The sequence below is a fragment of the Anarhichas minor genome, unplaced genomic scaffold (genome assembly GCF_050575085.1).
Source record: "Anarhichas minor isolate MPS153535 unplaced genomic scaffold, ASM5057508v1 ptg000067l, whole genome shotgun sequence".
Taxonomy (NCBI): domain Eukaryota; kingdom Metazoa; phylum Chordata; class Actinopteri; order Perciformes; family Anarhichadidae; genus Anarhichas; species Anarhichas minor.
The window spans coordinates 1058556-1083140 of NW_027466513.1; the positions used below are offsets into that span (position 1 = coordinate 1058556).

The 24585-nt window shown below is 41.6% G+C and overlaps 2 protein-coding genes across 3 annotated transcripts; one reads left to right on the plus strand and one right to left on the minus strand.

Moving 5' to 3' along the window:
* The first annotated feature begins 22 nt into the window (after positions 1-22).
* On the plus strand, positions 23-11231 carry LOC142934208 (retinaldehyde-binding protein 1-like). 2 transcript variants are annotated; one of them, XM_076078679.1, is made up of 8 exons: positions 23-2661; positions 3961-4001; positions 4515-4643; positions 4787-4991; positions 6231-6409; positions 6485-6643; positions 7124-7234; positions 7326-11231. In XM_076078679.1, exons 2-8 carry the CDS (start codon positions 3993-3995, stop codon positions 7470-7472), a joined length of 939 nt encoding a protein of 312 aa, XP_075934794.1. In that variant the 5' UTR covers positions 23-2661; positions 3961-3992; the 3' UTR covers positions 7473-11231. The 2 variants fall into 2 exon arrangements, with proteins under 2 accessions (XP_075934794.1, XP_075934795.1); XM_076078680.1 differs by lacking the exon at positions 23-2661 and having other exon boundaries at positions 3659-4001.
* On the minus strand, positions 8428-24535 carry LOC142934207 (monoacylglycerol lipase ABHD2). Its single transcript, XM_076078675.1, has 12 exons — positions 24373-24535; positions 23282-23353; positions 22769-22809; positions 22282-22494; positions 17922-18097; positions 16977-17144; positions 16343-16526; positions 15200-15292; positions 14275-14376; positions 14003-14072; positions 13836-13920; positions 8428-12418 (listed from the first exon to the last, which is right to left on the minus strand). Exons 4-12 carry the CDS (start codon positions 22485-22487, stop codon positions 12210-12212), a joined length of 1293 nt encoding a protein of 430 aa, XP_075934790.1. The 5' UTR covers positions 22488-22494; positions 22769-22809; positions 23282-23353; positions 24373-24535; the 3' UTR covers positions 8428-12209.
* Between the last annotated feature and the right edge of the window lie 50 nt (positions 24536-24585).

Genomic DNA, 24585 nt, shown 5'->3' on the forward strand with positions numbered 1-24585 from the left:
TGGACATTATTTTCATATATCTTCAATTTAATCAAATCACTCTTTCAGGGATAATATTTACATATTTTAAGTATGTTAAACAAATATTTATTGTATAGTAATGCATAATGTATATTGATAGGTTTCTAAATTATATTAGGTAATACAATTTCAATATATAGATGTTAGAACATTTATTTTGATACACTTTATGTTAATGGTGTCCCAAAATAGCACAGTTAACTGCACTAAAGTGCAGTCAAGTAGCTGTTATATAATAGATTAAGCGTAATGTTAGTATGTTAGAAAGATGAACACTTTATATAAACTAATCATGAATGGAAATGTACACTAGTGTTGTCAAGGGCATTATGTGTTAGTGCCAGTGAGCCTATTGTTAGGACAGTGCACCATTTAAAACCATATACTTAACATAGTTGAGTTTCTCTTCCTCTACTTCTAATCAAAAGGAAGCTTGAATTAAATTACAGCATGAGCTGCTACAGAATGTTTCTGACTTGTGGGGGATTTGATTCCATGTGGGTCAAGGTTGCAGCAGATTACTGGAGCCAAAAGGGGGAAGTGTTGAGCTTCTCATTGATCATTTTCCTTGTGTCCTAGTCCCTCCCACCAGGGAAGCATGCAGAGACGCGAGGAGAGAGGAAACGAGGAAATATGTTTTAAGAGAAATGAGACGTCCTTTCCTCAGTTGCGTCACGTGAAGCGACGTCTGTTCCTGATGACGGAGGATCTGATCACAGCTGGATGTCAGTCGGCTTTAACAGCTGGAGAGACTTTCGAGGAGTTTGTGTCTGTTCACATGATCACTGTACTTAATAATAGTAACTAATAATACTAATAACTAATAAAGACACAATTATCATCAGTGTAGAGGTGTTTTATCTCTGTAGTCTGTTAACAAACTGTCCTGTGTTCTGTTTATAAGCGCAGGATCGATTTCTACCGGCTGAATGTGATCGTCTTATTTATGAATTATTTGCGTCTGTACGTTTTGAAATTGTGACTGTGGCGTCATTATTAAATAACCCAGAATATGATTATTGTTTCTCTTAAATGATAAAACTCATCAAACACTCAGGAATGATGTAAAACGTGTTTAGTCTCTCCAGCTCTCTCTGACTTTAATTGTATTCATAATCAAAGTTATTGAGGGAAACATCAGATGATGAAAAGACAAATCTTTCTAATAAATGAAGAAAGTTGTTTGTGGTCCTTTTGTTGTTCAGTGAAAATGTATTTAAACCAGATGGTGAATCAGAAAACGAATCAAATATAAAGCTTGAGTTTAATCTCTGATCTGTCTTCACTCTGGTATGAAATAACTGTCAGGAATTCCTTCACATCAAAGACCTTAACTGTACACACCAGAGACTTGAAACAGCCACATGGAGACATTGTTAACCCGTGTATGTGTTTGTGAGGATATAGGAGGTTATTCGTGAGCATCCACTAATGAGAGGTGCTGATAGAGGACCAACAGCGCAGTACAGTAAGTCTGCCAGTTTTGGATGACAGAGGCCTCAGTGTGTGGAGGAGGGAGACCCAGCAGAGCCTCAGTGTCGGATGGATGTTTCTTCTGATCACCCACAGCTCATTAACCTCTTCTACCAGCTCAGCGATAGCTCTTCACTATATCTGCTCTGAATGCTGCATATTGCACCTTTAACTTTTGACTTGATGATATCCCTAGATGAAAAAGTAGAGATATCAGTCTGGACCAAAGTCGAGGACCAACCAACCTACCAAAAATAAAAAATAAATGACATCAGAATTATTAATAGCTGTAGGTAACAAAGATGGAGACAATGAAGATGGAAATAGATACATGACAAACTATCATCAGTCTCCAAAAAGCAAATAAGTTGATTCTCAGTTACTGTAATTATTGACTGGCACTGGGAAAGAGTCAAGTTATCTGATGTTGTGCAATCATGGATAAGTAATCCATAATGTGGGTCCCAAAACAAGTGGCTCCCTCTGATGAGGATTACAAAGAGGAATGTGTAATGTGAAGTTGAAAGTGTGGGTGCTTCACAGGTGGTCGTGTCTCTCATATGACATTCCCACAGGCACAAGTCTATCGAGTTTAAATTCCACCTTTCATGTCACATGTTTTGGGTCAAATGTCCCGTCAGTATGAAGTGATGTTTAAGAGGTAAACAGCTGGAGCTGGAATCTGCACACGAATGAAATACATAAAAATAACCTAAATTATGTATCTTCTCATTCTTTAGATTCCCTTTGAGTTAGGTTTGTATTTGCTTATGTTTCAAAGTAAAATTAAGTGTGATGAAAATGACCACCAGTCCAGAGTGGTTCAGAGGTGCAAAAACACACAACAATGGACAAAACACATGAATAAAATAGTTTTTTCTATATCGTCCATTAGTTTTCTCTAACTTTGTTGTGTTTCCAGAAATGTCATTTTTGTTTTATTTTTGTTGTTGCTTTATGTTGTGATCATTTGTTAAGGATTTTTGTGATATATGTTTTCTAAATGAACGCGTTGGGTTAGTTTTCTGAAATGTCGATATGATTTCTAACAAGTTTTCTTTTGTTTTGATGTGTTCCGTCCAACGTTTTGCTCCTCAGGACCCCCGTACCAGTGATGGTCCAGACCGGCACATCTCTCCTCCCCCATCCCATCGCAGTTTGCATCATGTAGATAAGCACTCATTGTAATCCACTGTGTCATTTGAATCCTACTTTGAGTGACGTTTTTAATAACTCCTCCCCTCTTGATCCCCTCTCCTCTGCCACTCCGTGTGCTCCTCTCATCCCGTCTGCTTGAAGGTAAGGCTGCTCTGCTCTTTAGTTAAGATAACCCCGACATAGGTAAGGAAATAAAGATAAATCATGAGCATTATAAGGATGTTGGTGTTGTATCGTGTGATGATAAGAAGTAATCAATAAAACAATACTTGATTTCATTGGATGTGAAAAGACAGATTACCGCTGTGATGTTTAATTTACACCCACCAAGATTTCATATGTAAACGGGTCCAAGTCTTACACTTTAACACACAGCTGACAGGGCATCGGTGACTTTATGTCAACTAATATTAATATCAGTGTTTGGCTTTATGCCGCTAAATCAACATTATTTGGCGAAAGATATGATTGTTTTTGTTTTTAATTCAGTTGAAGTTTTTATTGCTTTGATTCGCTTCATCTGTAATACTTTGTGCTTTCAATGTACCACGTCCAGTAAACATTTTTAGAAAGCAGTTGTATTGGTTGTAGCCCCAGTGTGTGCCTCTCATTACCATTACATTCAAGTCACAGAGGTAAGCCTCCGAATTTTACAAAAAATTATTGTCATGTTTGAAAACACTAACCGCTGTACTGAAGGTATTTTCACCGATTGGCTGTAAAGATCTTCAGTTTCCATGCTATGAAAAAGACTTCCTAACTCAGTTGAGACCTCTGATTTCTAATCCAAACAAAGATTGAAGCCTGAGTCCGTGCTCAATTTGTACAACATGGACAAACATTTAAAATCTCACTAGTCCAGTGTTGTTAAACTATCTTCTGTTTTTCAAATATCAGGCATTTATATTGTGCTTAGCTCTGTGATTCAGATGTAATGGTAATGAATGAGGAACAAACCCGGTCTAGGTTAGGTAATTCAGTCCTATGGGAGAGTAGCAGTGAGTAGACATCTGTTGTTTTGTTACTGTATTGTGTCAGGCTCTTATGTAAGAGGATGTCTGCTCCACTGATGAGTAAAAAAAATCACTTTTCCATCTCAATAATTCACTGATCCAAAATATTTTTTGCTACCCTATAACACCACCTGTTTCATTCATGCTCATCATTTATGCTGATTTTGTAATATACCAAAAACTGGACTAATGCATCTCTGGTCTCTCCTTAAAAAACTCAGACACAAACAAACTAAATGTCTGAAAGGCTTGATGTGCTCATGTTCTGTTTGTGCCCATTCTTCTTTCTTCTCAGTGTCAGAGAAGCTGCCGTGAGACGCTGCAACCATGGCTGCTGTAAGTTTACCTACTGCGCAACAAATCAAGAGAGAGCACTCGAGTGTCACTTTGTGTCTGTTTAAGTCGTTTTTGTCAGTGTCTGGCCTCACTTCACTGGTTGGTGTTCTGGGAGATCTCACTGTCAGCGCATAATGCTGGTATTTTGCCAGTAGATGCTGGCTCTTGGATGGACCCGTAAGCTGTTTTTAAGTCTTTTCTGTAATCATGTGAAGCAGATTAACCAGCCGTTCACTGGTGTGCATCGTTTGGAGTCTGATTGGGTTGTGGGTTCACAACTTAAAAGTCATTGTCATGAGTTTCTATTGAAGTATTCAGGCAGTAAAGCATTGGGAGTTGTTTCACAAACTGCAGCCACGAAGGCATAAAATATTGATGTAAAAGACAAACATTAAGGAGGATTTCAAGCAAATTGGATTGTCACTGTATGGTGATATAACCAAGAAACTTATGAAAATCTGAAGATGGATAGATGATCTTGTCTATTTTTAAAAGCGTCTCTTCCTTATGCAGACTGGATCTTTCCGTATGGTGTCAGAGGAGGAGCAGGCCATGAGGTCTAAGCTGGAGCATTTGACAGTGAAGGATCATGGGCCGGTGTTTGGTCCGTGCCACAAACTGCCTGGACACACTGTGCAAAAGGTGAAATAATAATAACTGGAGGGCAGCATTGACAGAGGAGTTCAAATCTAAATATTAAAGCCACCATTGCTCATTTTGTCCCTGCAGAACCCAACATTTGTTCAATGTGTTTTTGTTTTTGTTTTCCCCCCCCCCCCCCCCAGGCGAAGGATGAGCTGACTGAGACGGATGAGAGGCGAGCGTCGTCCCTGAAGGACCTGCGGACCATGATGAAGGAGAGAGCAGCGGAGGGAGACGACCTGGCCAAACTGGTGCTGGAGCACTTCGGAGACAAACCAGACTCTCTGATGCTGCGCTTCCTCAGAGCTCGCAAGTTTGAAGTCGTCAGAGCCCACGAGCTCATGAAGGGTCAGTAGTTCTAGTTCTATTGTAGCGAGACAAACCGGGAAAATTCTGTTTCTGCAGACATTTTCCAGTAGCTCCATTAATTGAGGGTGAGACCTCTTTTGTGCCCCTGGTTTGCATGAATCCTGCCCATCAATGAGACAGGGCGGCATGTGTTCATTAATTGGGGGCTTTGAGATGCTTCTGAGTTTCCCCTGACAAAGCCCTCCTTTGTGTCCAAATGGGACAGCAAGTTTACTTTAGTCATGAACTCAGAACTCCACAGCGTCCTGGGAACTCCACAGCGCATGTGCTGATTGTGTCGATCTGGGAGAGGAGATGACATTCAAATCAGAGTACTTTGACACTTCCTATGAGAAGATACCAAGCTTATGACTTGCTTATTGTTTGTGTGTGCTTAGGACTCATTGCAAAATTATATTTGTAATTGTTCAACCAAAACTATTGAGCAATCATCCCAACCGCTTCCTTCAATCAGGCAAATTGAAGCCAAATAACTCGCATTTAAAGCTCGCCTTTCCCCTAAATCTGAACTTTAGTATAATACTCTAAACCTTAACACTACTAGATGTCAACTGTAACCACAGCCTCTAACTTCTCGAGGCCAAATATAACCCACAATAAACACAGTTTTAGTTTGGATTGTTTTTTTTCTTGCTTTGGCTGAAAAACACACTCGCACACGCACACGCGCACACACACACACACACACACACACACACACACACACACACATTTCTGAATATAGAGAAGCAGAACTTGTTAGTGTGAGAAGGGAATGTGATGTGAACTTGAACTTGAACTTGTTTTCTGGGGTTAATTGCTGCTTGCGGGTAAAAACAAGCGCGCGCACGCGCACACACACACACACACACACACACACTCACTCACTCGCTCAATCACTCTGGGTTAATTGGTGCCTCGGTATGAAGAGGTATGCATAGTGGTGTCATTGTGTTTGGCACATCAACCTGCACTGAACACTCATACTGAACACAAAGGGTTTGGGAACCACTAGTGCTCCATAAGAGAATGCAGCTGATCTTTTACTTGTGATGTGTGTGTGTGTTAATCTGATTACAGTTACATAGTGGGGACTCCCTTTTTTGCGAGGGGCAACTATATAATGACAATTGCACGTATCCATAACAGTAATCATTACATTTCAGAGTGAAGACTTGGTTTAAGGTTAGAATAAGGTCAGGGTAAGGGTAAACTGTGGGTGTGTTGTGTGCCCTCTAGGTTATGTGCGCTTGAGGAAGGAGTATCCCGAGCTGTTTGAGAACATGACCCCGGAGGCCGTCCGCAGCACCATCGAGGCGGGTTACCCCGTGGTTCTGCCCAGCAGGGACAAGTACGGCCGCGTTGTGCTGCTTTTCAACATCGAGAACTGGGACCTGGAGGAGATCACATTCGATGAGGTAGCTATTGAGCAACTTTGAAGAGGCTGCAAATTATTCTGAAGTATTAGTTTAAAAAGTCTTTGTGTGTCGCAGATCTTAAGAGCGTACTGTGTGATCCTGGAGAAGTTGCTGGAGAATGAAGAAACCCAGATCAATGGCTTTGTCCTGATTGAGAATTTCAAGGGCTTCACCATGCAGCACGCCTCAGGAATAAAGCCGGCTGAGCTCAAGAAGATGGTGGACATGTTGCAGGTCTGAACAGGCTCTCAAAGAAAAAGATGAGAATTTATTGATGTGCTACCTCATAACCCTTTCTCCAAAAAAAAATTCCCACACAACAAAACTGGACTGTTAATTACGTTTCGAGGTAAGCGTATTGTGTCGTGGATTACTTTCGCTTTTAACGTATCACGAATAAGTCCACGGAAGTCTATGTATAGAGGAGAAGGTCGGGGTGGTGGATGGGTAAAAACAAACAGGGCATTTACCCAGAAGACTGCTATTCGAGTCCCATCAAACCGAACACTTGATGCCTAAACACGACCAAGTTCTTTTGTTGCCTAGAATAGTAGTTTTATAACGTTTTTTATTCAGTTTTGCTTCATTTTACAACGTAAAATTGTTTCCGGGAGGAAAAACGTTTCCCTCAAAACGTATTGAGAGTACAGTTTAGCTGTAGGGTAACATAGTTTTGTAAGACCTCAGAACATCTTCTTCAAATCCCTTGTGTAGGACTCTTTCCCTGCCCGTTTCAAGGCGGTCCACATTACCCACCAGCCCTGGTATTTCACCACCACATACAACGTGGTCAAACCCTTCATGAAGAGCAAGCTGCTGGAGAGGGTATGAATCGAGGACTATCAACCCTTTAATCTAAATAAAACACTAAGTTTTGTCCAATAGTCATCTGAATACTCTTCATAACTTCCCTCAGGTCTTTGTCCACGGCGACGAGCTGAGCAACTACTTCAAAGAATTCGACGCAGACATCCTGCCGGCAGATTTTGATGGGAAAGCATCTGTTGCAGACTGCCAGGTCATCGCCACCAGGCTTTTTGGCTCTGAAGACACTGCTCTCTGAAAGTATGTCCATTTCAAACCCAAGAGTTATAGTGTCCTTCGCCCTAGATGCTTCAGACCCGGTCTATGTTGAAGCTATGTTGACATTTTGTATTATTATTCAGGCAGTTGCTAAGAGCAAAAAGAAGTATCTAGAGTTATAGGAGCAGGGGACGGGTGGCAAATGATGAAATATATGGTGATATAAATGGGAAAGAAAAAGGATGTTTAGATAGGGAGAATAATTGCTGGTTAATGTTTGTTACTTCACAGCGCTGACATTCATTGTTACTTTACAAGCAGAGGGAAACCGAGAGTAGATAACGCGAGTCAGTATGGTTTAGAGTTCTTGGCCTTAAAATTCAATTTCACATCACACAGAGCAGCCTTTTACCAGTTTAATGAGAACACAGGTGTTTCAGTCTCAGGGGTTTAGAAAGATATGAAGAGGGAAAACGGATTATTGTTTTAGGAGCGAGAGCCTCCTGATGCAGTGCCATGGAAACAGTTCTTTGTCTCAACAGCCGTGTTTGAGTTGTGACTCTCTTATGTACCATAAAGATCCATTCTGCAATTTGCACTGGATTGGGACATTTTCAATAAAAATGTTTTTGTGTGTCTGTAGTTTTATATGAATTGCCGTTTTTATCATTTGTCTTCCTGTCATTTCACCCTGGTGGGTGTTTCCTAACAAAAGACAGTTTAACCATAAAATCCAGTTTATTTTCAGCTAATTCTGTTTCATAAAGGAGGTTTGAATTTGTCCGACTTAAGTAAAGTATTAGCATCAAATATTGAATCAATTAAAAATATAATAAATCATTTTTAGATTAATTTATGATTTTAACGTTGCAGATGACGAAAGTGGCGCTAATTTGAATTACTTTTTATACTGCGGTGTAGCTTTATCTATAATAATATTTGATGTTGTTTAAAATGTTTAAAAATAATTACAAATATCAAAGAGGAACAGAAACTTTTTTTTTTTTTTCTTTTGAGAAAATAATTTATTTTGGAACACAATAACCATATTTCCTCACATAATTAGATCACACACACACACACACACACACCCCCCACTGGTTTTCTTCAACAAAAACAGCCAGTGTTCAATATGAGAGTACATCATGTTGTGTGACTATGTGTGCCCCGTCGTGTAGTCCTCGTCGCATCCCTTAAAAATGTTTGTCAATGTTAAATTAAAGCTGTGTAATGGTTACTGTGGGCTGATAAGTTTTAAATAAAAAAAATGTTTTAGAGGAACACAACCCTGAGTAATGTTCATCTCCATTCAAGATGTAATTTGTGGATCCATTGACATTTAAAGTCAAAAAGATTATTATATTTGAATTCTTCAGTTTTCAAAAATGAGCCCACAATCTATAGTTAAAACAAAAGCAGATGCTTGAAGCACTGGGGCTAGGTTAAATACACAGGAGAACGTTCTCATATCACAGTAACAACATCTCAGATCCCACACTCCATGAAGAAAAGGAACATACTTTGACACCATATTAGGTCACATTGAAATAAGAGAATCCCTCCTGGTTAGTTATTGCCTGTATTTTTCTCACACGTTCCCTCAAATATTTTAATATACACTATATCCATATTTTTTTTTTTTTGCTTTTTAAATTGTTAAAGTGAAGAAGTTTTGGTTTTTGTCAATCAGAAGCAGTGACAGTATACATCTACTGTATGTTTACTCAACACTCACACTCACACTCTGATGCATTTGCACAAACAAAAAAACACAAGTCATAAAAACAGTACAAAATACAGAAAAAATACCCCAAAATAAATCGACTAGAAAAAAATACATCCAAATAATACATCCAAACCTGCATTTTTGTGCCAAGTTGGGGGAGGCAAAAAAAATCTTAAAAATAACACGAATGGCTCTCACTGCAGAAACTGGGTTTGTGCTGGTGTCATTAATATTCATTGGACTATCTTTAAGAGCCAGAATAAACCCAAACCACAGCGGATGAGAGCTGTGGACAGAGTGAACCATGAAAATAATCTCACTGCAGATGAATTACACGATGTTTGCACTTTGTGGTTTGAACGATGCAGGATGACTCTATTTAGAGGCGAAGAAAAAAGAAAAAATAAAAGAAAAAAAAGGTAGCGGCTCAGACAGACTTCTTCTCTACAGTCTGAGAGACAGATCTACACTTTTCAGTCAGAATGCACCGACCCAAACACTTTAAAGTTGATCAAGTATCTGCCAAGATGTCACTGATCCACGTGAAAACTACGGTTAGTTAGGATTATGGTCTGGCAGGATTACAGAAAAACTTTTGGCCCGATTTCAATGAGTTCCCTTCTAGTTGACAATGCCATATAACATGTAGTGTTTCCACTTTCCGTTTCATTAATTGAGTCATTGCAGGCTGCTGACTTACTGTCACGCCAATCCCTTATTCTATCTTACAGTAAATACAAATGATTCGAGTTCCACTCAATGCGGTGTACAGATTTTAAACAGGGCACTGGTATCGAATCGGTGCTTGGTATTGGCAGATACCCAGCGTTGAGAGGGATGAAGTCCGATCTGTGAATCCCTGTTAGCAAAGTGAGCATTAGTGACATGAAAGGGACAGTGTGTAGGATGTGGCGGCATCTAGTGGTGTGGTTGCAACCAATGGAATTCCCCGCCGCTCACCCCTCCCTTTCTAAGACTGTGGTAACCGGATCACATCTAAACAATAAATTAAACAAATCTCCATAAACTGGTTATGAGATTGTCCTCGAGTACCAGTGGTTGTTGACTGGTTACTATATAACCCAAACTACTTTTTCGTGGGTCAAGAATGAACTCAGGATAATTATTCTTCAGTCATAATTTTGCGACTAACGGACACAAAGACGATTATAAATTGTCCTGAAATGCTAATCTTCCTTTATCTCAAACAAACGCTCCTTCTTTCAAACACTATCAAACTCAGGTGTTATAAGACAGAAAACTTTGGCCTTAAAAAGCTCTACAAGAGGCGCTGCTTTCAATCACTGCCCATCCCTTCGTCATTCAATCCGTCCATCTGCCCCATCACAGTGTTCAGATTACTTGGCTGGACTTTGTCTTGGAAGAAGCTTCCTAAGCCCTTAAACAAGGTTTGCAAAAAAATATCTCTATTAGATTCAGGTTTTGAAAAGTCCACAGGTCCCATTATTGCAGTACGCTTTCACCGAGACACGTTTCAGATAGATTCCAACAAATCTTTCCCTCGCATTAAAACCCGTCTCTTCTAACATACAGTGTTCGCCATCTAATTAAACAATATAACAATCACTCTTATAATTACCAGTAGCACAAACAATCTACTAAATAAACATTTGGTCTAGCGGCGGAGTCGTCGGCCCTCCTACTCGTCGCACCTCCCAGCTCAGATTGTAAGAGAAAATGTGCTTCACACTGCTGAACTTTTCCTTAAACAGGACCGCATTGGCCAATCAGTCCACGCCACAGAAGCGTCTGCTGGGAAATGCAAACGTGCAGTGAGATGTTTGAACCAAATGAGGCGTTTAGAAGGTGGAGTGCTCGTGTCTGCGCAGTAAGAGAAGGATATCATAGTGTTGGCTGGACCTGCAGCTGATCAAAGGCAGACGAAAGAGTAAGAGGGCTGAAAGACAACACGGGGAACACTTGAGTCATCTAACTTTTCGTTATCATCCTCGCTCCCTCCAGTTCTTCCTCTCGGTCACAAGGAGAGCTAAACCATTAATAGTCTCCATACCTGCGCTTCGGCTAATGACGAGAAAAAAATAAAAATAAAAAGATTGTGTCACACAGGGTGTAAAGTGCACTGAATCAAAGTGATAAAATGCGACCGTGGGAATGTGCGTAGCTCCCCTCTGGGGTTGATCCCTGGTCATGTCTGCTAAGCACTGAACACTTTCAAAAGTGCCAAACGCAAGTGCCAAGGGGATGTTATGAGCTGGAAAAACGTCTTAAATCCCACCATAATACTTAACTTTTCTACTGTACATTTTCTACAAACAATGGAACAACAGTTCACCCAAAAGAACAGACAATAGAAGGGCCAATAGACCATGGCAGGGAAAATTGGATCACACCTACCAAACACAAAGATCACATAACTCTCGGTCTACACAGACGACGCACACAGGCATACACACTACATCTGTGCGGTACATCCATCCATACTACAAAGACGCTGTGTTGGTTAAGACCGCAGACTAGGCTACATGGCCCTGGCGGTGATGAGCAGTGAGCTTCTTACAGGTGCATTAAATGGGCACCGACTGCAGCACAGTCCTTGATTACTGGAATAGGAGGCTTCTTGTGTGCTCTTGTTTTCCACTGTACTACTCTAAAGTGGTGCTCTCACTTTACTTTTTAATGCCAGCTTGACTTCATCTCTTGTCATATGTGGTCAACGCCTCCATTAGACACGGATCGTTGTGGTGTACATGAAAATAATCAAAATGTTCCTGCTCTGAAGTCAAAGTCTTTCGCAACGGAAAGGAGTACAAAGGCAGTTAGCTGTTTCTTGTTCCTTCCCAAATGGTAAGGTGATTGTGATTACAAAGGAGAACTGTGGAGAAGGCGTGGAGACGTGTTTGACCGGGATGTGTGGGTCGGGAGCGGTGAGTAGCACCAGAGGAGAAGGCAGAGAAGAGAGAGCTGTTTCAGGTTTAGTTCAGGTGTCTCCTCAGTGCTGGGGGGGGGCAGTGATGTTTGGAGAGGGTGAGCGGGAAGAGACAGAGTGAGAGACATACAGAGGTCAGTAGTTTACGCTTTTTCCTCTGCGCAGGAGCTCGGACTCAGGTGGCCACTTTGGCACGGCGGTTTCTGTTTCTCCCACTGGCACATGGCGTTGGCGTAGCTCACAATCACTTTGTCCATCCAGGTGAGCGGCTGGGGGAAGAGCACCGCGCCCTCGAAGAAGCCCAGGTGGCCTCCGTGTAGCGTCAGCGAAAAGATGACGTTCGGCTTCTTTGCTAAAGGGTGACACAACAGCACACAGTAATTAGGCTTCTGTACCCTGCACGGTGTGTAATCATCAGTATCTGAAAACCAGCAAGGGACACATGTCCAAATATGGGTTTGCCAGGGAATATGTTACGCCCGTTACAGATAACGAGGGTGTGTTTGCATGGTCAAATAGATAAAGACATGACTTCACTTCTGGCAGGTATGGTTAAGCAGCCACTACTACAGCTGAAGGTTTGAACTAATCAGTAAGTTGCTGAAGATACAGTTTCTCTAATGGCCACCCGCTGTGGACAACCAGCCACAGTGGTCTCCTAAAAAGGAACGGCCTGGATCCCTTTATTCTGCTGCTCTTATCTGGGTCAGTGGGGTAGCCTGATGCGGTTGACTTGTGATTAAGATCCTACGGGGCTTTCACTGCTCTGCACTATCCGTGACAGCTGCTGGGACAACAGAGTGCTCGTCGAGACCCGGAGCCACCGCCTCAGATGGCGCTGAGTGACGGGTTGAAAGAGAACGTTCGGGAGAACAGCTCAAACTAAAAAAAGAAGACGCAAACGCACATCACTGTGCAAAACTACATCTCAAGATTTGACTGTGTTTCACTGAATACAATCTGTTGCCTCTTTAAACGTTATCTTACATTGTACCAAAGCCACATAAGTACATTAATGCAGTAACCCAGAGCAGACTATACCTTGTTTAAGCATTTTAGACCAAATATAACCAAATAATACTTTCATATTACTGCCTTAATAGTACGAAGTTAACTCTCATCAAACTTAATCCACAGTAATTACAGCACCAACACAGCAAGTGTATTTCTGTTCAGTCCCTCCCTGCTAGTCATGCGTCTGAGTCACTGTACATGTTGGGGGCAAAGGGCAGCTGATCCTTTTTTCAGTAAGTGTTGCTCTCCAGAGGCACATGAAGGATAGAGTCACATGTACTTCCAGTCAGGACTTGTACACCCCACCCACACACAGTTAGATGAAGGATTTTCCTTTTCCAAAAATAGTTAAAGTGGCCAGTAAGTTTAAATATAGTACAGGCTGAGGAGAAGGAAGGAGACGGCCTCTTCTTGTTTGTAAATGACGCTCAGACAATGTGCACAAATGATTCCAGGATAAAACATTTACTGTTGGGAACCTGTGAAAGAATTAAAGTCCCTTTAAACAGATAGCTAAAGGGACACTCGGCTGTATGTGTGTGTGTGTTACAGCTGCTGCAACACACCAAAAGACATTACTCATAGAGGTGACCTCTGTGTCACACCTCGTCCTGTTCAAGCCAACTCATCAGAGGTCCTTTTGAGGTTGCAGACATGTTTTCTAAGAACCAAATCTGATGTCAAACTGCAGCTATTAGGCAAGCCTGTTGTTTTGTACTGCTGCTGCTGTAGCTGTGATGCATGAGGTTAGTTACCTGCTAGTGTGCGAGGGATATTGAGCAGTGAGTCATGAACCAGAGGGTCATCTGCAGAGTTCACTAGCAGCAGTGGCACGTTTACCTGGAACAAAAACAATACAAATTCAGACAAATGCAAAAACAGACCAAAGAGAAACATAATATGAGATGATGCGAGTTCTTACGTTGTGAATGTAATGGACACAACTCTCCTTCTCATAGTACTCTTTGAGAGAGCTGTGGCCGTGGAATTTTCTGTTGAAACCCCAAAAACAAGAAGTGTCATTAAATAATCAAACAAACACATCACAAATAATTCATATTCTCACCATTGACAAGTTGATGAACATTCCTGTAAGACTCAAAAACACAAATCTGCAATCTACCACATCGAAACAACACAGAGAGCTGTGACTTTCACTGGAAGCAATCTCAAATGATTGGCTTCTCCACATACCTCATGATGTTGTCGTCAATCTGCATGAGAGATGTCGCCGTGTACAGACGGCCGAGATCTAGATCTTTCACTTTAACTGGGCTTCCCCCAAACAGACTGTGCCTGTAACATGCACAAACACATACACACAAACATTATTCATAGAACATGTTGAAATCACTGACTACTCTACCACGAGAGCAATGCAGGAAGGGACTGTATGAAAATGATTAGCTTATGTTTTTTTTTGTTTTTCAAAAGCAAAACCCTCCAGAGTGATATTAATATTTCATGTGACTGACTAAGGAAAAGGCTGCAATAGCCTCCGACTAATATCTCCAAATAATATAACAGTATTGGTACAACTTGATTTACCATTCATAACTAAAAGAGGCAAAGCACAAAAACTATTTAAGATGGTGTACCTTGTGGATCTATTGAAATAATACTTTATTATTTGGTTCTTTTTTTTTTTTTTAATAATGGGGTAAAAAAAGGACTTCCCGTACATTCCTAAAAAGTCAGACTACACTCACTTCAGTAAAAAGAAAAGAAATCATGACCCTCTACCTTTTCTGACCCCTCTCTCTCTCATCATTCTCATGTAGTCCCTTAATGTTTAAGTGCAACACTTACTAAACCTAAACCGTATTCTCTTACAAGTTGCAGCAGAATAAAACACACAGTCTCAACCTGCACTGATCTTTGGTGGAACTGTGATCTGCCTCTACAGTTGAATACAATCTCGAAATGATTGATCAAGATGCACAAAAAAAAAAAAACCTTTGCTGCATCTACAGGGTGAGCCACAGTCTATACGTGAAGTTTAGAGAACGCTTAGAGAACTGACAAGCCACGGTGTCTGTCATATTGGTGAGAACTTAGAGCTGCGTTTATTGGCAAACAGCAAAAAACAACATGTGGATTGAACTAAAACGTGTGATACCTGTGTGAGAGGATGATCTTCTTCATGTTGTCAGCCATGAGAAAGTTATAGAAACGTCTGAACTGGTCCCACTGTAGGAATGTTTCCTGTGCCCTGAGAGAAAGACAAACACACAGGAAGTTAGCTTTGTGCAGACGGTCTGCATTCCAAACACACTAAACGCACTGTGTAATCCACGGGACAAAGAGTCTGGTGGAGAGAAGCAATGGCTTCAGGCATCAGGCATTAACATGCAGCTCACTGACAGAGACAGGATAAACAAACGCAGCAACTAAAGACACTTCACAAATAACTGACCATTAGATAGAATGTTTTTCATTAGCATCTGTGGACAAATACATCTTTAAAAATAATAAAAGAGTGCATTTGTTAATCGCACTTTAATTGTGGATGAGAGGGAGAGCCACAGCTCTCAATGAACGCTGACAGAAGGGCCATCTTAGGTTTGAACACTGATTTGAAAGCAGAGCATTCATTAAAAAAGGGAAAAAAACTGCAAACCCAATTTCACAAAAGGGTAGTCTCTACAACACACACCCTTCTCTGCTGCCATCATCCAACCTTTAACAGACCCAGCCTGTCATGTCTGCCAAGAGACGCTGGCTGCATGTAAACCGCAGAAGGTGTGGCTCTAACACCCACACGCACGAGTGGTTTAAAAACACACCACCGTAATACATTTGCTTGTCCTGCGTGATTCACAAATGTGACGCTATGTGCACATAATGTTTATTCTGGACACGGTGTCAGTGACAGGGATTTAGGCAAAGATGCATAATACAGTATACACAGCATGAACACACAAACAACCATCCGCACAACAAACCGTGGGAAGAAAACAGACTGGATGAACCAGTGCGGAGCCGTAACCAACACCCAAATTCAAATACACTCACTCTTTTGCAGAAGTTGTATCACTGAAGCTTATAGTAATAGAATAGCTGAATGATTAAAAAGCTGACGAGAGATGCTTAGACTTGTAGACTACGCGTGTGATCATATTATGCAAGCACTAATCATTTTGTGGCATTATGCGGAGCTTCATTTATATTTAGACGTGTGTGCACATCAAGCGCTGGTGTTGTAAAGGTGCTTTGATGATACGATGCATGTTAATCACGCGAAGAGAGGAAAACAACCCACCTGAGAGCGCTGTAGCCCTGGCAGACGCTGACACAACACAGCACTCGCTCCTGGTTCATCCTGTTCTCGCCCAGGAACTTACAAGCAATGTTTCCACCCAGACTGAAGCCCACCACCATCAGCTGGGTCTGAGGATAGGTCCGCTTAATGTATCCCACCATGGCTGCAAACTCCCATGTGCACCCTGTGAGGGAAACAGTACAGTTACAAATCAATACATAACACCTCTGTAGGACGGAGCGGTTTTTTTCTCTGCTCAGCAGTTCCAGCTGAAGGTGCCTTTAGCTCAGAGCAGTAAATGTGTGTCTCATTCAGACCTCATAAAGAAGCTCAGGTCTTAAATCTCTTATTATCTTAAACTAACCAGCTCATATAGCCTTTTAGCTTTTACCTTGACATTATTTTGTACAGAGATTTGATATGAGAATACCTTTAACTAAGTCAGATAATATAAAAATGAAGGTGCCACAAAAGGATGTCATTTTTAAAAGCTGCTTTGAAGAAATAAGTCTGTATTCACTGCTATTAAAAATCCATTTTACAAACTGGGTTCTCATTCCTAGATATTGCTATTGTGGAAAGGTGATTTTGAGGAGACAGGCGTGTGAAACTGAAGTCAGCTGTTTGGCCTCACCGTAGGTAAACATGCGCGGAGAGGTAAGCTCGATGTTGGGAAGAGCTCCCAGGTGGTTGAGCACAGCACAGCGGTAACCATCCTTCTGGGCGTGATCCACAAAGGTCCGGATGTAATGCTTCTCACTGTGGTTCCCGATACCAGGGCATATCACCATGGTGATGTCATCTGGTGAAACAGAAAGACGGGATCGGAGAGATGTTAGCCAGAGAGAATCATGTAAGCAGAGTACATCACTGCTGAACAGCAGATTATTAGATCTAAAAGGAGCACTGCAGCTGACGCAAAACAAAGGCGAAGGCTTTTTGTCTGTAATTTATGGCTTTAGCAAAGCAGAATGGAAATTGTAACACTATTTTTTTGGGGGGGGGGGACATGAAACTTAAGCTTTCTGAAAAGTGATCAGTGTTGAAGTGGTGGGTGTCAAGGTTCAACTGAGGCATTCAAGGAAAGGAATCCATCTCCATAACTGTCCTCACATACTGCATTACAACCTTGTTATGCCTCATTTTAAGATGTAGATGGTGAATTTACTTCACGAGTCTGTTCCTCGTCCATATATCTCGAGTCAAGTGTATTCATATAGCACAAGCCCCACGGCACCCTATTTTCCCCGGCCCTCGAATTGGATAAGAAAAAACACTATGAGGAACAAAAAGATGGGAGAAACCTAAAGAAGATCAGGAGAGGAGGGATCCCTCCTCCAGGACAGACACTCAAAAGATGTCACATAAACAGACTAGACTAAAGTAGCAGTAGAACAATCACAAGATGACGAAACATGATTACAACATACAAATAACTACAAATATATGACATTTCTATATTTGGCATGGCAGTAAAGAGCCAAATAACCTTCATCTATTAAGTATTATCCAACTAGCAGCAAATGACAAACAAACAAACAATAGTGGGTAAAGAAAAAGTAGATCTTAAAAGTATCACCTCCTGTTCGATGGTCCCCCTGCGGCTCAAAGAGGTCAAAGGTGGCAGTGGCCCCGTCCTGCATGGGTAAGTACTTCCTGACTCCACTTGGGTGAGGCGAGCTCACCCGGCCAAGTTTACCGTACAGTGCCGTCTGGAGGTGACCGCTCTTACCCCACAGTAAGGGAGGAATGTACCTGGAAAACACAACAAATTTGGACTTTGCTGTTAAATTGGATCTGGTCTGCTAATGCACTCGATATAAAAAGCACAAGGTTACTGCCCAGAAATAGCATCAACACAATTTCATCCGGAGCAGATACATTTGCATTGGTGGTGTATGACGCAGACGTGAACATCCTGGAACATATTTTGCATTACAGACTCACATTTCTGTTGCAGCTTTTTAAAGATCGCTGCATGCTCCCAAGAGACATCAATGTTTAACGTCTGTATGTTTAACTGTGCGAGTGCCGTGTACGTTATGCTGCATGTGTGTACTTGAGTTCCATTTACACATCGGTAGGAGTTAGCTGTAGGAGTCAAGTCTGTACTTCTTTGAAATATTGAGCCTATGCTGTGGATTATCGTGAATAACCATCTTATTGCCGCGCTGAGACCAAAAGAATAAGGACAACTTGACAGGAAACCCCCTTTAAGACACGGTTTATATTTACATGATAGCATAGGCAGCTGAGAAAAACAAAGTAATAGAATATCATAATTATGGCTGATAATAAGAGCTGTAGGGATAACCATTGGTAGGCTTTTCATGTAGTGCTGCAGCCATAAATAAGTGATAAATACATTTTCACAGTAACTTCTTAACATCCTAGACGAAATCTTGTTAGAGTTTCTGACAATGAGGTGAAGAGTGGGCCACCTTGGAGATAAACAAGACCAGTACAACTGTAAAGCAACGCAGCACACACGCAGCATGGACACCAGTTGTTGTGTTTACAGAACTAAACACAGACAGCGAGCAGCAGCAGAGTTACAACATCAATAGTTGCACAAGACATTCAACCTTGTGTTGCCTCATCTCTCGCTGTGCCTCCCGACAATTACCGCACCTAGAAAACGCACCGTTACATAAGAGCAGTAATACTTCCATTTGGTGATAATGTAATCACTTCCAGCATGCACTGTGATTTGGAGCTTAACCACAGTTTTCTAGAAGGTACTCTGCAGGTTTAATCTAGGAGTCCAGGATGAGGATGACCTTGTTGTTGTAATGTGGATAGGAGGATAAGCACACCGCCAGTTCAGTTCATCCACAGGAGGCAACAGGCAACTTTAAATGCAAACCACTATGTTGTTGTTTATTTCCTCTCATCAATATAGTTTGAAAAAACCCAAATAATAGGCCCCATTAAAAAAAAAATGTAAATTCAAATGACTGGTACGTGTATAATTAAGCAGTTTCACTTCGGAAGATAAGCATTTTGTGTTCAACTGATAATTTACAAATATTGCTCAAATCAAAACTTTTGAGATTTTTTTTTTTTTTTTTTTTTTTAACTTGTTGTCGAGTCATTGTTTTTAAATTAAAGATCTTGGGAGTAACAGCAGGTGAGCCTTTTGTTTGAATCTCACGGTGTGTTTTTTAAAGGGATAAAGACAGAGACGTGTGCTGTTGTTCCTCTATTAGGCAACGGAAAAAAGGAAACAGATGCGCGACTGTGGTTTGATGAAGCAAAGATCTTAGGTCCAGATCAAAGTCACGGGCCTTTGATACCAGCGAGCTGGGAAATACCAAACACTCCCAGCAAACATGAATGAAGACTAAATGGCTGGTCCTGACAATTTACTTTCCTAAAAAAAAATCTTTATTGCTCTCGTTTAACTTTTCATTTACACCAGACTAAACAAAGGCAGACAAATATTTAAATAGACTCAGTTAACTAATGGCTGCTTTAACATCAAGGACAAATATTAAAACAAGTTGCATAATACTAAAACAACCAGCTGAGGCTTGTTTCTCTGTCAAATTAAACTACTGAAGGCAAGTAAGTTCCTGTAGCTAAGAAGTTCTTTAAGAAAAAGGTTGTTTGTTCTGGATTGTCCTCTCCGTTAGCCAACACCCCTGTGTGCACGTTCCCAAACACAGCTAAACTACATCGCTGTTAACTCTGTTACCCTCACAACACCCCTCCAATGCTTTCCACTGTGTTATTGATCTCTGTTACGCAACGCAGCAGGGTCACAAACGTGACTTCTACACAACACAGAGACACAACGCAGATGATGCCAACAGCAACATCCACAATGCCGGCCGGTTTCCAGGACTTCAGCTATCTCAGTTCAACTATTACAAGATATGGCAGCTCAGGGGGGGAATGATAACAAGCCAGTCGCAAATGTAAACATCAGCGTGGCCTTATGATTCCCCGACTTCAGATGGCTCCGCAACAATCGGTTATATAAGCAGACACTCGTGATGAAGCCTTGAGGAGAGTTGAAAGTATTACAACACCAGCAGACCACAGGATATGGAAAAACAATCAAGTTGACTTTGTTTAAAGGCAGGCAGAGGGTTTCCCACAGCATACAGGACACTAGGGCCCAGCTGCTAACCTGGTTTAGCGTACACAAGTAACCTGCCTACCAGCACCCTGCATCAACAACCACTGGTTTGCATCAGTTATTATAAACCAAGATGGAATATTCAAATTCAGAGTTGCCCCGAGGGAGAAACTTGCATAGTCATATATGCAAATGTGCGTGCCCTGCGGTGAACAAGTCTATTGCCCTGTCCACACTACTCCGTTTCTCCTTGGATGCAGATTTGTCAAATAGAAACGATCTCCGTCCACACGGGAGTTTCAGCATCATTCTCGAGTTGATCTGCGTCCACACGGCAGCCGTCGAAGGCGGACAGCTCGTGACCATTAACTACACTGGACATGCGCGTGACGGTGTAAACAGGAAGTGAATTGCTTGCTTAGTTAAAAAAAAATAAAATACTCGCTCTGTCTCTCTCTCTCCAAATTTACTTTAACATCAACACTTACACATAAACGTTTACTAGATTATGGGTCTCTCACTCGTTTCCTCCGTGTTGTTGATGTCTGTTCTCACTAGTAGCTCTGAACGTCATGTCCGCCTAGCTAGCTTCTAAGCTAATTTTAACATTACCGCCAATGGAGAAATGCTAACCGCGATTAGCATTACAGCGGTGCGGGTCTATCTCTCTCACGTCAAATTTACTTTAAAATCAACACTTACACGTAAACGTTTACGAGAATATGGGTCCATACATGTGGTCAACACACGTCTCTCACTCTATTCTGCTCTTCCTTCGTGCAGGAAAGCTTAGCAGATCGCTAACAGTAGATCCGTGAAATAAAGACCATGGAATCCATAGAAGAGTTTCAAGACTTCAGTGTGAATCTTTATTTGTAAAACTGTGGAAGCACAATATGAAATATGGCTTTACGAACTGTCCCTATACACATTACACGAATACAAAACAACAATCCATGATATAGCCAGCATGTAACATGTCCGCCTAGCTAGCTTCTAAGCTAATTTTAACATTACCGCCAATGGAGAAATGTTAACCGCGATTAGCATTTAATACAACACAAATGTTATACTAAACACGCGAATAGAATATATCTACGTACATATTTTCATGCTCCATAAATACATACTTACAGACTAAGGTCTCTCAAGGCTACCAAACGGAAGAAGTAAAACGTTAGAGCAGCATGTCTTCTCATTAGAATCTAAAAACAACGAGCTGCTCCATAGGGCTGATGCCGGTCACGCCGCTCGCTAATCACTCCAATAACAGCTGCTTCCTCCACAGAAATGCAGACTTTTACTGCATAGCTGCTGCTAGCTGTTGTGCTAGCAGCAACGCTTGCAATTAGTTATTCATGTTGAAATGAATCGCTGGTAGCCCAGTTTGTTTTCTTCCGGGTACGGGTCATGTGATAGTGAGTGTGACGAATCAGGGACGGAGACGTCACGGTTGCCAAGAACCAATCCAGTAGCGAACACGGGTGTGGGCGTAATTTTTTCTAAGCACATCCGTATCCGACCGTCCACACGCAAACGCAACCCCGGAGTTCTCAAACACCTCCAACCTCGCCAGAGTTTTCAGATCCCTCCGTTTAGGGTGCTCCAAAACTCCGGCGTAGTGTGGCTGCTCAGTGTAAACGTAGCAAATACGGAGTAAAAACGGAGTAGTGTGGACATGGCCTATATTTGTAAGTGTGACAACCCAATCTACCACTCGGGAGCACTGATGACAGATGGGACCACCGCCAGACAAACTGCTACCTTCACTCACCGCCCCAGATGGCCAACAGGCAGTGCCATCTCCATGGAAATGCTTTTGAGTGACAGACGGAGAGCTGAGAACGCGACTCACTCTTTGGTCAGCTGAGGACAGGACTTGAGAAGGAAGCGGTTGAGGGCCGTGTCCTGGTAGGTGAGGTCCGGGGGTGCAGTGGGGCTCTTGAGGTTCAGGCAGCGGACCAGGACGTAGAGCACCGTGGCCACCGCCGCCAGCTTCATGCCGTCGAACATCGCCGGCAGCTCCGGAGAGATGGTGTGCACGTCTGACTCGTGGGTCATGATTACTCTGAAAAACAGTGGCCCACGCTTGTTTCAGTGCTTTCGCTTGTGAAACACAAATGAACCTATTTCAGTAATAAATACATTCACAAAAACGCAGCCAATGAATTAAGAGCAGTATTTTAAAAACTGTTTGTACTGCTTTTCATTGTTTAAATATCAAATCATTAAAAAACACCCATGACTAGTAGACACTGATACAATTATTTTCACGAGTATGTGGTTGGCTGTGATTAGGCAAAGGTTGGATAAAGAAAAGACATTTCTGATGTCTGACTGACCTAAATATTCCTCCTGGTGCCCGGGCGCTGCAGCGACAGATCTGTGGGAATATAGAGTGAGAGCGACACATAAAGCGTAGTCACTTATTTAATGACATTACAGCTTACGAAGTGACAAAAGGAAGTCTCACAACATTAGAGATAAGACTTTAAATAAATCATTACATCTAGCAGACACACTGTACACATCGCTTCTAATTCAATGCACCAACACAGTTATACCTCAACATATTTACTGAACAGTTGCATATGTTCAAAGTATTAAACAAATTGCAGGAAAAAAAAAAACAGGAACTGTTGAGTTTTCAGAAAGGCCACAGAGTATCCTGCCACCACAAAAAAAGGAAGTTGTGGTCCAGGATTACATAAAAATATGACGGTGTTTTCCATTGTTATAATGAAGTAGCCAAAATAAATGAACACAGAAACAAACGGTGTGTTGTTATCATTGGTACAGATAGTGATATGTCACACAAGAACAAAATGGAAAGCTGAAATTGTACTGTTACTTACATTTTCTGTTGAAGTTAGCCTCCAACAACTCCAAAGGTTTGAAGAGGTGAAGTCACAGTGATGTGGTCAAACCTAAAGACAAACACAGAAAATGCAATGACCCTTTAAATATAGTAATTGACCAGTGTTATTTTCCATTTTCCCTAAAATGAGGCAAGTCATATATAAATGCCTCGACTACTTTCTTCTTATTCCAGTGTCTTGTCACAAACTGACTCTAGATAAGATGCACGATGTCACCGTTCAGTAATTAAATGTTTTACTCACAAGGATTTTGATGATGAATTAATCATCAGTCATTTATGAAGTAAAACACTCTTCAACGCTTCTCATTCTCATAACACAATCAGTCCACCTGAATGTATTACTGCTGAACGAACACCTGTGTCTTTCACCTTCAAGGTATAACGTTATCCATCTTCCCACATGTTCATAAAGCAATTAAGTGCATTATTCATTTAAGAGTGGTGTGTTGCCAAAAAGGAGAAGTTGCCACAACTGCTCTCACACACACACACACTTTCAATTTAGATTATCACCGACAAACAGTTTCAGGCTCTGTCTTTTTTAGACGTATTTTTAGATGGATAAATATAAACACCACCTGTTAACACAACTCAGGTCCAATCAGACATTATCCCCAGCTGCGTAAAAGTAACTCCATTGAATGACCCGTCTCGTGCACTGTAATCAATCCCGGCGAGTAGCTGTATCTGGCAGTTGCGTCTCGCTTTAATGCCAAGACAAAGTCTATTTATTATGAGCCACGCTGTGTCACGTCATATGCGGTCCGATGTGGCATCAGATCAGCTGCTAACATTAGCTCTTCCTCTCGTTGTCACGACTCCTAACAAGCCGGAGATGAGTCTACAGACACAAGGGCACGGATACCGCCGTTGGTTACGCATAGCGAGACATTTGTTACAAATAGGCACATGTCTGGACGCCAAAAAAAAACAAGGAAATTAACCTGAACATCTGTGTTATGTTGGTCTGTGAGCAGGCCAAAAAATACCCGTCGCATCTTCTTTCGCCCTACTGCTCCAGAGAATGAAAACACAGAAGCAGCATCTTTAAAATAAGCTACTTACCCCTTTAAAGAAAGAAAGAATCAGCTCCCTGCTGCTCAAACGCGACAGGTTTGTTTTGTTTTTATACTCGCGGACATGTCATTTGTTTGTGTCGGTCTGCGTGGCTCTGAACCATAGCGTTAGCTCCTGGATGCGTTGTGCGTAGTCTTGATTCACAACTGGCTGAAACAGCAACAGCAAGCTCTCGCATGCTGGCTCTCTCATTGGTTAAAA